Consider the following 10,783-nt stretch of genomic DNA (forward strand, 5'->3'; position numbering starts at 1 on the left):
TGGAGTGCAGTGGCTCGATCTCAGCTCACCGCAACCTCCGCCTTCCTCGAGTAATTCTCCTGCCTCAGCCTGCTGAGTAGCTGGGATTACAGGCATGCACGACCATGCCTGGCTGATTGTGTATTTTTAGTAGAGACAAGGTTCCTCCATGTTGGTCCGGCTGGTCTCAAACTCCCAACCTCAAGTGATCCACCCACGTAGGCCTCCCAGCTTGCTGGGATTACAGGCGTGAGCCATCGTGCCCGACAGACCAGAGTTTTTATTTGTAAAGATCGCTCTGACTACAGTGCAGAGAATGAACTAGAAGGGAAGAAGCCAGAGCCAGGAAGTCAGACTAAGTCTGTTACCTACAGATTGCCTTGGGAGGCCAAGGCTGGAGAATCACCTGAGCCCAGGAGTTTGAGACCAGCCTGGGCAACACAGCAAGACCTCTGTCTATACAAAAAGTAAAATAAATTAACTGGGCATAGTGGCCAGTGCCTGTACTCCCAGCTCAGCCCAAAGGATTGCTTGAGCCCAGGAGTTTGAGGTTACAGTGACCAAGAGTGAAACCCTCTTTTTTTTTTTTTGAGACAGGGTCTCTATTTGTTGCACAATTAAAGCTCACTGCAGCCTTGAACTCCTGGGCTCAAGCAATCCTCCCCACCTCAGCCTCCCCCCAGAACTGGGACTATACACATGCACCACCACACCCAGCTAATTTTTATTTTTGTAGAGACGGGTCTCCGTATGTTGCCTAGGCTGGTCTCAAACTCCTGGGCTCAAGTAGGCTGCTTGCCTTGGCCCCCCAAAGTGCTGGGATTATGTGGGGGAAAGAAAAGAGAGATCAGACTGTTACTGTGTCTATGTAAAAAAGGAAGACATAAGAAACTCCATTTTGATCTGTACTAAGAAAAATTCTTCTGCCTTGAGATGCTGTTAATCTGTAACCCTAGCCCCCAACTCTGTGCTCGCAGAAACATGTGCTGTATTGACTCAAGGTTTAATGGATTTAGGGCTGTGCAGGATGTGCTTTGTTAAAAATGTCTTTGCAGGCAGTATGCTTGGTAAAAGTCACCGCCATTCTCCAGTCTCGAGTACCCAGGGACACAATGCACCGCGGAAGGCCACAGGGACCGCTGCCCAACAAAGCCTGGGTATTGTCCAAGGTTTCTCCCCACTGAGACAGCCTGAGATATGGCCTCATGGGAAGGGAAAGACCTGACCGTCCCCCAGACACCCATAAAGGGTCTGTGCTGAGGAGGATCAGTGAAAGAGGAAGGCATCTGTCTCCTTCCTGCTCGTCCCTGGGCAATGGAATGTCTCGGTATAAAACCTGATCGTACATTACATTCTATTTACTGAGATAGGAGAAAACCGCCTTATCCATGGAGGTTAGACATGCTGGCGGCAAATACTGCTTTTTTTTTTTGAGACGGAGTCTCGCCTTGTCACCCAGGCTGGAGTGCAGTGGCGGGATCTCAGTTCACTGCAAGCTCCGCCTCCCGGGTTCCTGCCATTCTCCTGCCTCAGCCTCCCAAGTAGCTGGGACTACAGGTGCGCGCCATCACATCCAGCTAATTTTTTTGTATTTTAGTAGAGACGCGGTTTCACCATGTTAGCCAGGATGGTCTCGATCTCCTGACCTCGTGATCCGCCCGCCTCAGCCTCCCAAAGTGCTGGGATTACAGGCGTGAGCCACCGCGCCCGGCCGGCAATACTGCCGTTTACTGTACTGAGATGTTTGTGTAAAGTCAAACATAAATCTGGCCTACATGCACATCGAGGCACAGCACCTTTCCTTAAAGTCATTTATGACAGAGTCCTTTGCTCACATGTTTTCCTGCTGACCCTCCCCACACCATTACCCTATACCATCCCCCTCACCAAGATGGTAGAGATAGTGATCAATAAATGCTGAGGGAACTCAGGGACCGGTGCCGGTGCGGGTCCTCCTTATGCTGAGTGTCAGTCCCCTGGGCCCACTTTTCTTCCTCTATACTTTGTCTCTCTGTCTTATTTTCTCAGTCTCTCGTCCCACCTGACGAGAAATACCCACAGGTGTGGAGATGCTGGCCCCCTTCAGGATTACAGGCGTGAGCCGCTCTACCCAGCCTACTTTTTTTTAAATGCCCTCTTTTCTAGTAGATTCTATGTCACTACACAAGAGGTTGCAAACTCACAATCAGGGCCACCTTTGGCCCACGGGCATATTTTGGTGTTTTGTTTGTTTGTTTTTGAGACTCGCTCTTGTCCCCCAGGCTGGAGTGCAGTGGGGTGATCTTGGCTCACTGCAACTTCCACCTCCCGGGTTCAACCGCTTCTCCTGCCTCACCCTCCTAAGTAGCTGGGATTACAATCGCCCGCCACCGCACCCACACCATGCCCGGCTTATTTTTGTATTTTTAGTAGAGAAGGGGTTTCACCATGTTGGCCATGCTGGTCTCTAACTCCTGACCTCAGGTGATCCGCCCACTTCAGCCTCCCGAAGTGCTAGGATTACAGGCATGACCCACCGCGCCTGGCCAAAAAAATTTAAACTCAACATTTTAAAGTGGGTAAATACACAATACTGGACTTCTGGATTCTTTTGAAAACTATCTGATCACACAGAGACAATACTGTCACAAGGCAACAATCAGCTGGAGCTGTGAAAGGGCTGCCCAGTTCACCAGAGTCCCAGCTCAGTTCATTTCACTTACCTACATTACTTAGCTGATTTCTGTACGTGAGTTGGAGACCCGTAACCCAAATCCCCTCTTTTCCACTTCCACTGCCGTTACACTTGCTAGTATTGAATCCTCTTGCCTAAACTACTATGGCAATCTAATTAATGACCTTGTCTCTATCTTATCCCCCAATGTCTTATCACTTTCCTACTTAAAAACTCTCCCTGGTTTTTTTTTCCTATCTATGATTCAAGTGATTTAGCTTTGCTCTCAAGGTCCTGCTTATCTGGCTTTCCCCAGGAAATACATTCCAGTTTTATATTCTAATACTCCCCTTTTGCCCATCTTTCATGAATTGTAGCCACACACTTCCTTCTTTTTCTAGCACCAAGCTTGTGCTCCAGTTGTTTCTTTAACCAGAATTCCCCTCCGGAGTCTTTCAACCCTTTCAGGCCCAGACACTCTATAAAGCATTTCCCAACTGCCATTCCCACTCACAACCTCCCCAGCCTTGTCTGTCTACTCTGGGCCATCTTGATTTTCTACAGTTTATCTGTCCCACTTTTTTTTTTTTTTTTTTGAGACAGGGTCTCACTCAGTTATCCAGGCTGGAGTGCAGTGCAGTGGCTTGATCACAACTCACTTACAGCCTCAAACTCCTGGGCTCAAACAATCCTCCCACCTTAGCCTCACAAGTAGCTGAGGCTACAGGCATGCACCACCGCTCCTGGCTAATTTTTTCTGTTTTTCTGTAGAGATGGGTATGGGTTTCTCACTATGTTGCTTAGGCTGGTCTTGAACTCTTGGGTTCAAGAGATCCTCCCGCCTCGGCCTCCCAAAATGCTGAGCCAGGCCGGGTGTGGTGGCCTACGTCTGTAATCCCAGCACTTTGGGAGGCTGAGGCGGGAGGTCACCAGAGGTCAGCAGTTCGAGACCAGCCTGGCCAACATGATGAAACCCCGTCTCTCCTAAAAATACAAAAATTAGCGTGGCTTGATGATTGCGGGAGCCTGTAATCTCAGCTACTCAGGAGGCTGAGGAAGGAGAAGCGCTTGAACCTGGGAGGCAGAGGTTGCAGTGAACTGACATCCCGCCACTGCACTCTGGGCGACAGAGCAAAACTCTCTCGGAAAAAAAAAAAAATGTTTATCAAGTGTGCTTGTACACGTAGATGTTTACCACGAACGACTGAACTAATGCTGTCCGGTCTCAGTAAAACAGTCTACAGCTGACTGCAACCATAGTGATAAGGCAGGAGTTGCAGCAGGCAGCACTGCGGGAGCCCTTTAAGGTTCCCCATCAATAAAATGGGGGTTGTCATCCTACCTAGCTCTTGGGATTTTGATGGATTAATCGATTAATACAGTGTGCTTAAAACGGTGCTCCATAAATGTTAGCTAATGTTGGCCCGTAGTAGTCCAAGATCTAAAGAAAACGCACCAGAAGGCAGGAGGGGACCAGTTAGGAAAAAATCAGATCCTGTCTTCAGTGGAGCACTTACTCCCTGACTTACTTTCCCGAAATGGCTCCACCAAAGGGGACCTCCTCCCGAGTTTAGCTCGGGATCCAGTACCTGAGTCATCCCCCGCGCTGAGACCCTGGACACCAGCCTCCGAATGTGAGCCCGGCAGCTGGCGCGGAGTCGAAACGACGGCGGTCGAGGCTTCAGGAGGCTGTAGCTCCATGGAGGCGGATCCTGCACACAGGTTTCGGGTGTGTGGGGGCAAGGGGGAGCTCAGAACAGGGTTAGCGGATAAGCAGTCGTGACCGTCAGTCCAGGATCCGCGTGAGGCAGTGATCTCACCGCTCCTGCCACATGCATTGGGTGAGAAAACTAAGCCGCAATGCGGTCGGTGAGCTTCCGTAGGACGCATGCGCGCCTTTTTCGCGCCGCAAGTTCAGGTAGCGCTTTGTCCACGCCCTCCTTCCCTGGAACTCTCTACCCACAACTCCCCGGGGTCGCATGCGGTCAACGTATGCGCGTGCGCTCGCCATAGCCCCGCCCCCAAATCCCGTGGGCCTCTGCGGGATGGTATTTAATCGTCTCTCCGTGCCAATTTCGGTCTCATTGTTCTACTGCTGCTGGTGAGTGTTTTCTTGCGCTTTGTAGCTGTCAGTCTTTTGTGCTTTGTCTTTTTTTTTGAACCATTGTGCGAACATCGCATAGCACGCGCTATGCCTTCTGTGTTGTAGCTGTCTGGCCAGGGTGACTGGCGGGTGAGGTCTTGTGGGTAGCCTCGAGACTTAAAAGTAGCAGCGGGGCTTTGCGATGTGAAGGACAAAATGGCGATGGCGGGCCGTGCGGGTCCCCTCCCTATGATGAGGACCTTTTCACAGACCTGTACTGAGTTCCGTGAGGATAAGTGACTCTGAGGAGATGGGCCCTGCAAGCCTCCTACTTGGCAGTCGGTTCAGAAGATAGCGTTTTCGAAATGCCCGGTGTTGACCTAATGTCTTCTTGGACTCTTGTCTGCAGGGTTTACGCGCACGTTGGAATCGAAGAGAACTCTATGTTACAGTAAGTTCTTATGGCCATTTCTTAACCTCTGCTCTTTGTTGAGTGTGTGGAAGTTGCTACGGGGATGATTTTACAACCTGAACTCTCTCTTTCTGATGGATTAGTGGAGAAAACAAAAATTCTGAGTAGCCCTGTAGTGTACGCAGTAAATGTTAGGGACTTACTGATTTGTCTGAGGTGTTAGTGAAGGGTGTTATTTTTTTCAGATGTTTAGCCCACAAGAGCTCACTGGTGAAGGAATGGAACAAGACCCATCTTTCTGCAAAGCCAGCGCTACAGTAATGTTCCAGGTAGGTGTACCTGGTTTATGCTCGTATAGAGGAGACCTTGCTAGATAACCACTCCGTGATGAACACAAAATGACAAGCATATGGCTGAACTTATAAGTGATGTCATCTTACTACTGAGAAGTGACAGAGAGGTCTTGAGGGGTCTTTGAATGACCATTTTTAGGTACATAAAATGCCTTCCTCTGTTGTCTACAGCATCTCATAATCTATCCTGAGGAATTCAGCTGCCTCCCTGGGTGAATACAGGTAATTATTCAAATTGGTGTATGTCATCTCTGTAAATGTTCACAAGAGAACAAGTGGCCGGCGGAAGCAATTTTGTTTTTTGGCGCCTTCCATCTTGTTCCTCTTGAAATAATTTTCTGGGAAGCGAGATCGCAACTCGGTACTACAGTTCTTGTAAGGGTGCGCTGTTATTCTCATCCATATATTGATCACTTTACTGTCAGATGATTTGAATTGATAAGCTGATGTTCTATGAGGTACAAAAATTAATAGCATGTTAGAGTTCTGATGGCAGTTGTTGATTATGAGTAAGTTTCATTCCATCCTAATACCTTAAAATAACAAATTTGCTTTCCTTTCCAGGTATTCCTCATGACAGTCTGCCTCTATCTTACAGTAAGTTGCTTTTTTAATTCTATGGGCCTATTATCTAATTGATAACTTAGCCATCTTGATGTTTGTTACCAAAGCCTGTTCAAACCATAAAGTTTTCTGGTTCCTCTTGTTCTCTGTAGTGATGTTTCCAGACCTCCCCTTTTTTCTCTCAGATAGATGCCCACTGATCTGCCCAGGGTCAGACGAACGCTTGTCAGTTGTAGCTTTCCACGGTTCAGCTTCAATGAGGAGGAAACATCCTGCCTCACCCCGTTCTAGCCTGGGAACCAGTAATTGTGAACCCACCAGGGTTAACTGAAAAAGGGCGTGAGAGCTTATTCCATAAGGAACTGTCTGAGGCATTTGGTTACCTTTTCTTAGCTTGTCCACTAGCAACCGTAACTAAAATAGTTTTGGCTGTTTGGGATAAGTAGCTAATTGTGATTTTTTTGATTCAGGAGCAGCTTGTTGCTATATACCATTGAAAAACCTTCAGAGCTGGGAGGTTAGTTGATTTTTTTTTTTTTTTTTCTCCTTACTGCTTACGCCACCAAGTAGACCGTTTCTGTGATGAATCAAACTAGCTCACTATGACTGACAGTGAAAATACATGAACACCTGAGAAACTGGAGAATGCAGGGAGTAAGGGGGGTAACCATGTCTGAGGAATCTTTCACCAACAGTTTTGTTTTTCTCTAGGTGTTATTAACCAATAACCTCTTTGGCTCTAAGGTGAGTAATTTCACTGTATTCAATGCATTCAGCACATAGAGTAGAAAAAACTGTCTTTTTAGGCCTGTATATATGATGACTTACATGGAATCTCGTTCGGCTGATGACTTGCTGTTGAGACTCTGAAATCTGATTTTCTAAGAATGATGGGTGGGAACAACTTAATCAGAATATGAGAAGCACTACTGACTTGGTCTTCCTCCTTTCAGGGCCAGCACCTTCTCTCTAGCACTCAAGAGGAGTTTGAGGTAAGTGGCTTTGCAATAGCTGCCATCAATGGCTGCTATATACAATTTTCTGTGATTTTTGTGTGTGATAGCACTGTGGTCTGGGTGGATGTGTACAGATATAACTGGCTTAACCCAAATCTTTGATCTCCTGAACCACCAAGTGATGATCACCTGCTCACCAGTGATGAGCTGAATACCGCCCCAGTCTGATCAGTGTGACTGAAAGGTATTTTCTGAGCTGTGAGCCTGCCTTCCAGTGACAGCTTCTAAAAATTACAAGTCATTTGAGGAGGCATTACAGCCAATAGGAAGTTCTTGGGCTAAGTAGTGTTTCCTCTAAAATGTGCCCTGAAACTTCTGTCTGCCAAGCAACAAATATAGTTCAGAGATTGTAAAATGTACTGTAGAATGAAAGTCTCAAGACTACATTTTTTTTTCTTGATTTTGCAGGAAAACTAGGTGTTACTGTTCACTCCAGACTGAAGTTACAGGTGAGTAAACCTAAATGTAAGGTGGACTATGCTAAAAATTCCCAATGAAGAAACTTTCACACGTCTTACTCTCTGTCCTAGTCCCAGAGCCTGTAAAGGTGAACCCACTGGGACTGGCTGGGGGAAAAGAGGAAGATTTGTTCCAGAAGGAACTGTCTGAGGGATGACAAATATTTCTATACAAAGAAAGGGAGTAATCATCACTTGTTGAAAACACTGATTTTAATTTTTCCAGGTCTGAGTAAAGAACAAGGTGCCTAAAAAATGGTAGGTATCTGTTTAAATATTTAACTGGTTTTATAATAGCAACCTTTTACTCTTAGGTTACATAGTGTTAAATATTGTGTGCATTCATATTTTCCAATCCAATAACTTTTGTTTTTCCTCTGCAGGAATCTGTCTTGGAGGACATCAGAAGGTGAATTTTCCAAGTCCTTGGATAACCAACCTAGCTGTTGAAGTTACCACAGCATAATTTTAGTCGTCTTACGGGCGTAGCTGCTTTTTTTTTAAGCTTTACTGTGAATCATGCCTTTGGGTGGGTCTGCCTGGGCACAAGGAAGTGACCCCCTGAGAGTTTGCTATTTTTAACTGGGTTTTACCCAGCTTGCTTAGGCAGTCTGTCTAATGCTGCATTTCCTACTCCAAGGCAGCATTCAAGGAGCCTAATTTATCAGCACACTTGAGAGACTTTTTCCCTAGATGTACCTCACTGAAGGAATTTTAAATGAAAAGCTTGCTGGGTTTAGGGGGTCTTTTAATGTTAGCAGATTAAGACACTGGGAGCCAGTGAAACAGTTGAGGGTTTGCTGTGTGTCCATGTTTCTGTATTTTATCACCCCCTTCCTGCAACATTATTTCTGTGGAATCGACCGGCCCTTTTGTTTTTTAGATACAAGGGCTTGGTTTTACTACCAAGGCTGGGCTGAAGGCCCCGGCTTTAAGAGATCCTCCCACCACAGATTTCCAAGGTGCTGGGATTGTAGGTGTGATTCATGGCACCCAGGCTTTACTGCCTTTCCTACATGATCCAGGCCCAGAACCAAAACTCAGGCACTGCATAGATGGCCAGTTTGGCAAACTACTGACCTAGCTTGTTGCCAGTTGTTGATTGAGCTTCCCATAACTCCATTTCTGTTCCTCTGTACACAGCCACCTTCTATTCCCATCATGAGCTTTTAGGTCTCTTATTTGCATGTTGCAGATACTATGTGCCATGTAGGTAGCTCATTCAGGGCCTTACTCTAAACTACAAACAAGGTTCCCTTGAGGAGTCGCTGTCAGTTTGTGTTGCTATATTGGTGGTTGATGAAAATAATAAAATGATTGGTTCCACAGTCCTGTTTGTGTGTGTCTCCTTAGCACCAGTGTGTAAATTTCCATGGGAAACTGGCTTCCTCTCATGTTCCCTCAAGTCCCTGGAACTGGAAGGGACACCTGACAGGGTTCGCCTGCTCGGCAGTGTGTGAAATGACTAACCTGATCTGAGCAGAGCATCCATCTGGGTGTGCACAATACCCCTACATTGGAGCTTTTTTAAGTTTCCCTCTGCCTAGTCCTATGGGGCAGTGACATGATCACAAGCTCACTACAAATTCAAGCTTTGGGCTCAAGCAAACCTTCACTTTAACCAGCAGGTGGAGTCTCATTCTTGTCACCCAGGCTGGAATGTGGTGGCATGATCTCCGCTCACTGCAACTTCCACCACCTAGGTTCAAGCCATTCTCCCTGCCTCGGCCTCCTGAGTAGCTGGGACTACAGGTGTGTGCCACCACACCCAGCTAATTTTTAGTCATTTTAGTAGAGATGGGGCTTCATCGTGTTAACCAAGATGTTCTCAATCTCCTGACCTCAGGATCCTCCTGCCTCGGCCTCCCAAAGTGGTGGGATTATAGGTGGGAGCCACCGCGCCTAGCCAAATAATCTATGCTTTTTATTTATTTTGAGATGGAGTTTCACTCTTATTGCCCAGGCTGGAGTGCAATAGCGGGATCTCCCCACTGCAACCTGCGCCTCTCGGGTTCAAGCAATTCTCCTGCCTCAGCCTCCTAAGTAGCTGGGATTACAGGCATGTGCCACCGCGCCCAGCTAGTGTGTGTGTGTGTGTGTGTGTGTGTATATATATTTTTTTTTCGTAGAGACCGGATTTCTACATGTTGGTCAGGCTGATCTCAAACTTCTGATCTCAGGTGATCCGCCTGCCTCAGCCTCCTAAAGTGCTGGGATTACAGGCGTGAGCCACCGCACCTGGCCAAATCTCGCTTTTTAATTGGCCTTGAGGAAGAAGGGAAAGCACAAGGACAGTGCCAACCTGTGGATACTGTGGGGGTAGAGTTGTGTATGGTTAGTCAGCAGCTCTCAATTTTTTCAGACGGTCTCACTCTGTCAGCCAGGCTGTGGTACAGTTGTGCGATCACAGCTCATTGCAGCCTAAACTTGCTGGGCTGCAGGGATTCTCCCACCTCAGCCTCCCAAATAGCTGGGACTACAGGTGCACACCACCACGCCCAGCTAATTTTGTATTTTTGGTAGAGACAGTTTCACCATGTTACCTAGGCTGGTCTTGAACTGAGCTCAAGCAGTCCACCCAATTCTGTCTCCCAAAGCACTGGGATACAGACATCTGCACCTGGCTGTTTTTCTTTCTTTTTTTTTTTTTTTTTAAGCCATCAGGTATTTAAGCCGGTTCTCAATCTTTTTAACCAGGCAGACCCCAAACCAGAATATTTTTGGAGAGATTTCTTCAGTGTTCTGGGAATTTTTTTTTTTTAGAAGCTCTTTGTCACCCAGGCTGGAGTGTAGTAGTGTCATCATGTCTCAACATAGCCTCAAGCTCCTGGGCTCAAGCGATCCGACACCTCAGTTTCCCGAGTAGCTAGGACTATAGAGATATGCCTATTATGCCCAGGTAATTTTAATTTTTTGTAGAGATAGTCTCACTATGTTGCCCAAGTTCGTCTGGAACTCGGCTCAAGTGATCCCATTGCCCAGTGTCTCAAAGTGTTGACATTACAGGCATGAGCCACTGCACCCTGCATCCCTCAAAAGAGCAATTTTTTAAATCCTCCATGAACTTGGAGACTCCAACCTGCATTGACAGGTAGCCCCCCCATCGGGTGATTCTGTTATAAGCCGTCAGATAATGACTACCCTTATATTTCTCAGAGTGTTTGGGAGAATGGATACCAAGTAGTGATAACTTATGGGATTTCTAACCGTTTTTATTTATTTGTATTTTTATTTTCATTTATTTTTTTTTCTTTTTTTTTTTTTT

At 46.7% G+C, this 10,783-nt stretch overlaps 1 protein-coding gene and 1 long non-coding RNA gene across 6 annotated transcripts in view; one reads left to right on the forward strand and one right to left on the reverse strand.

Annotated features, from left to right (window-relative positions):
* SLC3A2 (solute carrier family 3 (amino acid transporter heavy chain), member 2) overlaps nt 1–4,601 on the reverse strand; it is a 29,278-nt gene extending 24,677 nt beyond the window's left edge. For 2 of the 4 annotated variants that reach the window (XM_011942653.1, XM_011942654.1), the window contains exon 1: nt 4,222–4,598. In XM_011942653.1, coding sequence (XP_011798043.1) covers nt 4,222–4,522 — 301 coding nt within the window. In that variant the 5' untranslated portion in view covers nt 4,523–4,598. Of the gene's footprint in view, nt 1–4,221 lie in introns of all 4 variants that reach the window. The other 2 variants (XM_011942655.1, XM_011942656.1) reach the window with 2 other exon arrangements.
* Nucleotides 4,602–4,713: 112 nt separating this feature from the next.
* LOC105512247 lies at nt 4,714–8,844 on the forward strand. Of its 2 annotated transcripts, XR_001001825.1 has the most exons (10): nt 4,714–5,166; nt 5,373–5,456; nt 5,652–5,702; nt 6,045–6,077; nt 6,515–6,561; nt 6,756–6,788; nt 6,998–7,036; nt 7,469–7,776; nt 7,902–7,927; nt 8,402–8,844. It is a non-coding gene; the product is annotated as an uncharacterized LOC105512247 (long non-coding RNA). The 2 variants fall into 2 exon arrangements; XR_001001826.1 differs by lacking the exon at nt 8,402–8,844 and having other exon boundaries at nt 4,718–6,788; nt 7,469–7,509; nt 7,745–7,776; nt 7,902–7,969.
* Nucleotides 8,845–10,783: the final 1,939 nt, after the last annotated feature.

The sequence above is a fragment of the Colobus angolensis genome, unplaced genomic scaffold (assembly GCF_000951035.1).
Source record: "Colobus angolensis palliatus isolate OR3802 unplaced genomic scaffold, Cang.pa_1.0 Scaffold21, whole genome shotgun sequence".
Lineage (NCBI taxonomy): Eukaryota > Metazoa > Chordata > Mammalia > Primates > Cercopithecidae > Colobus > Colobus angolensis.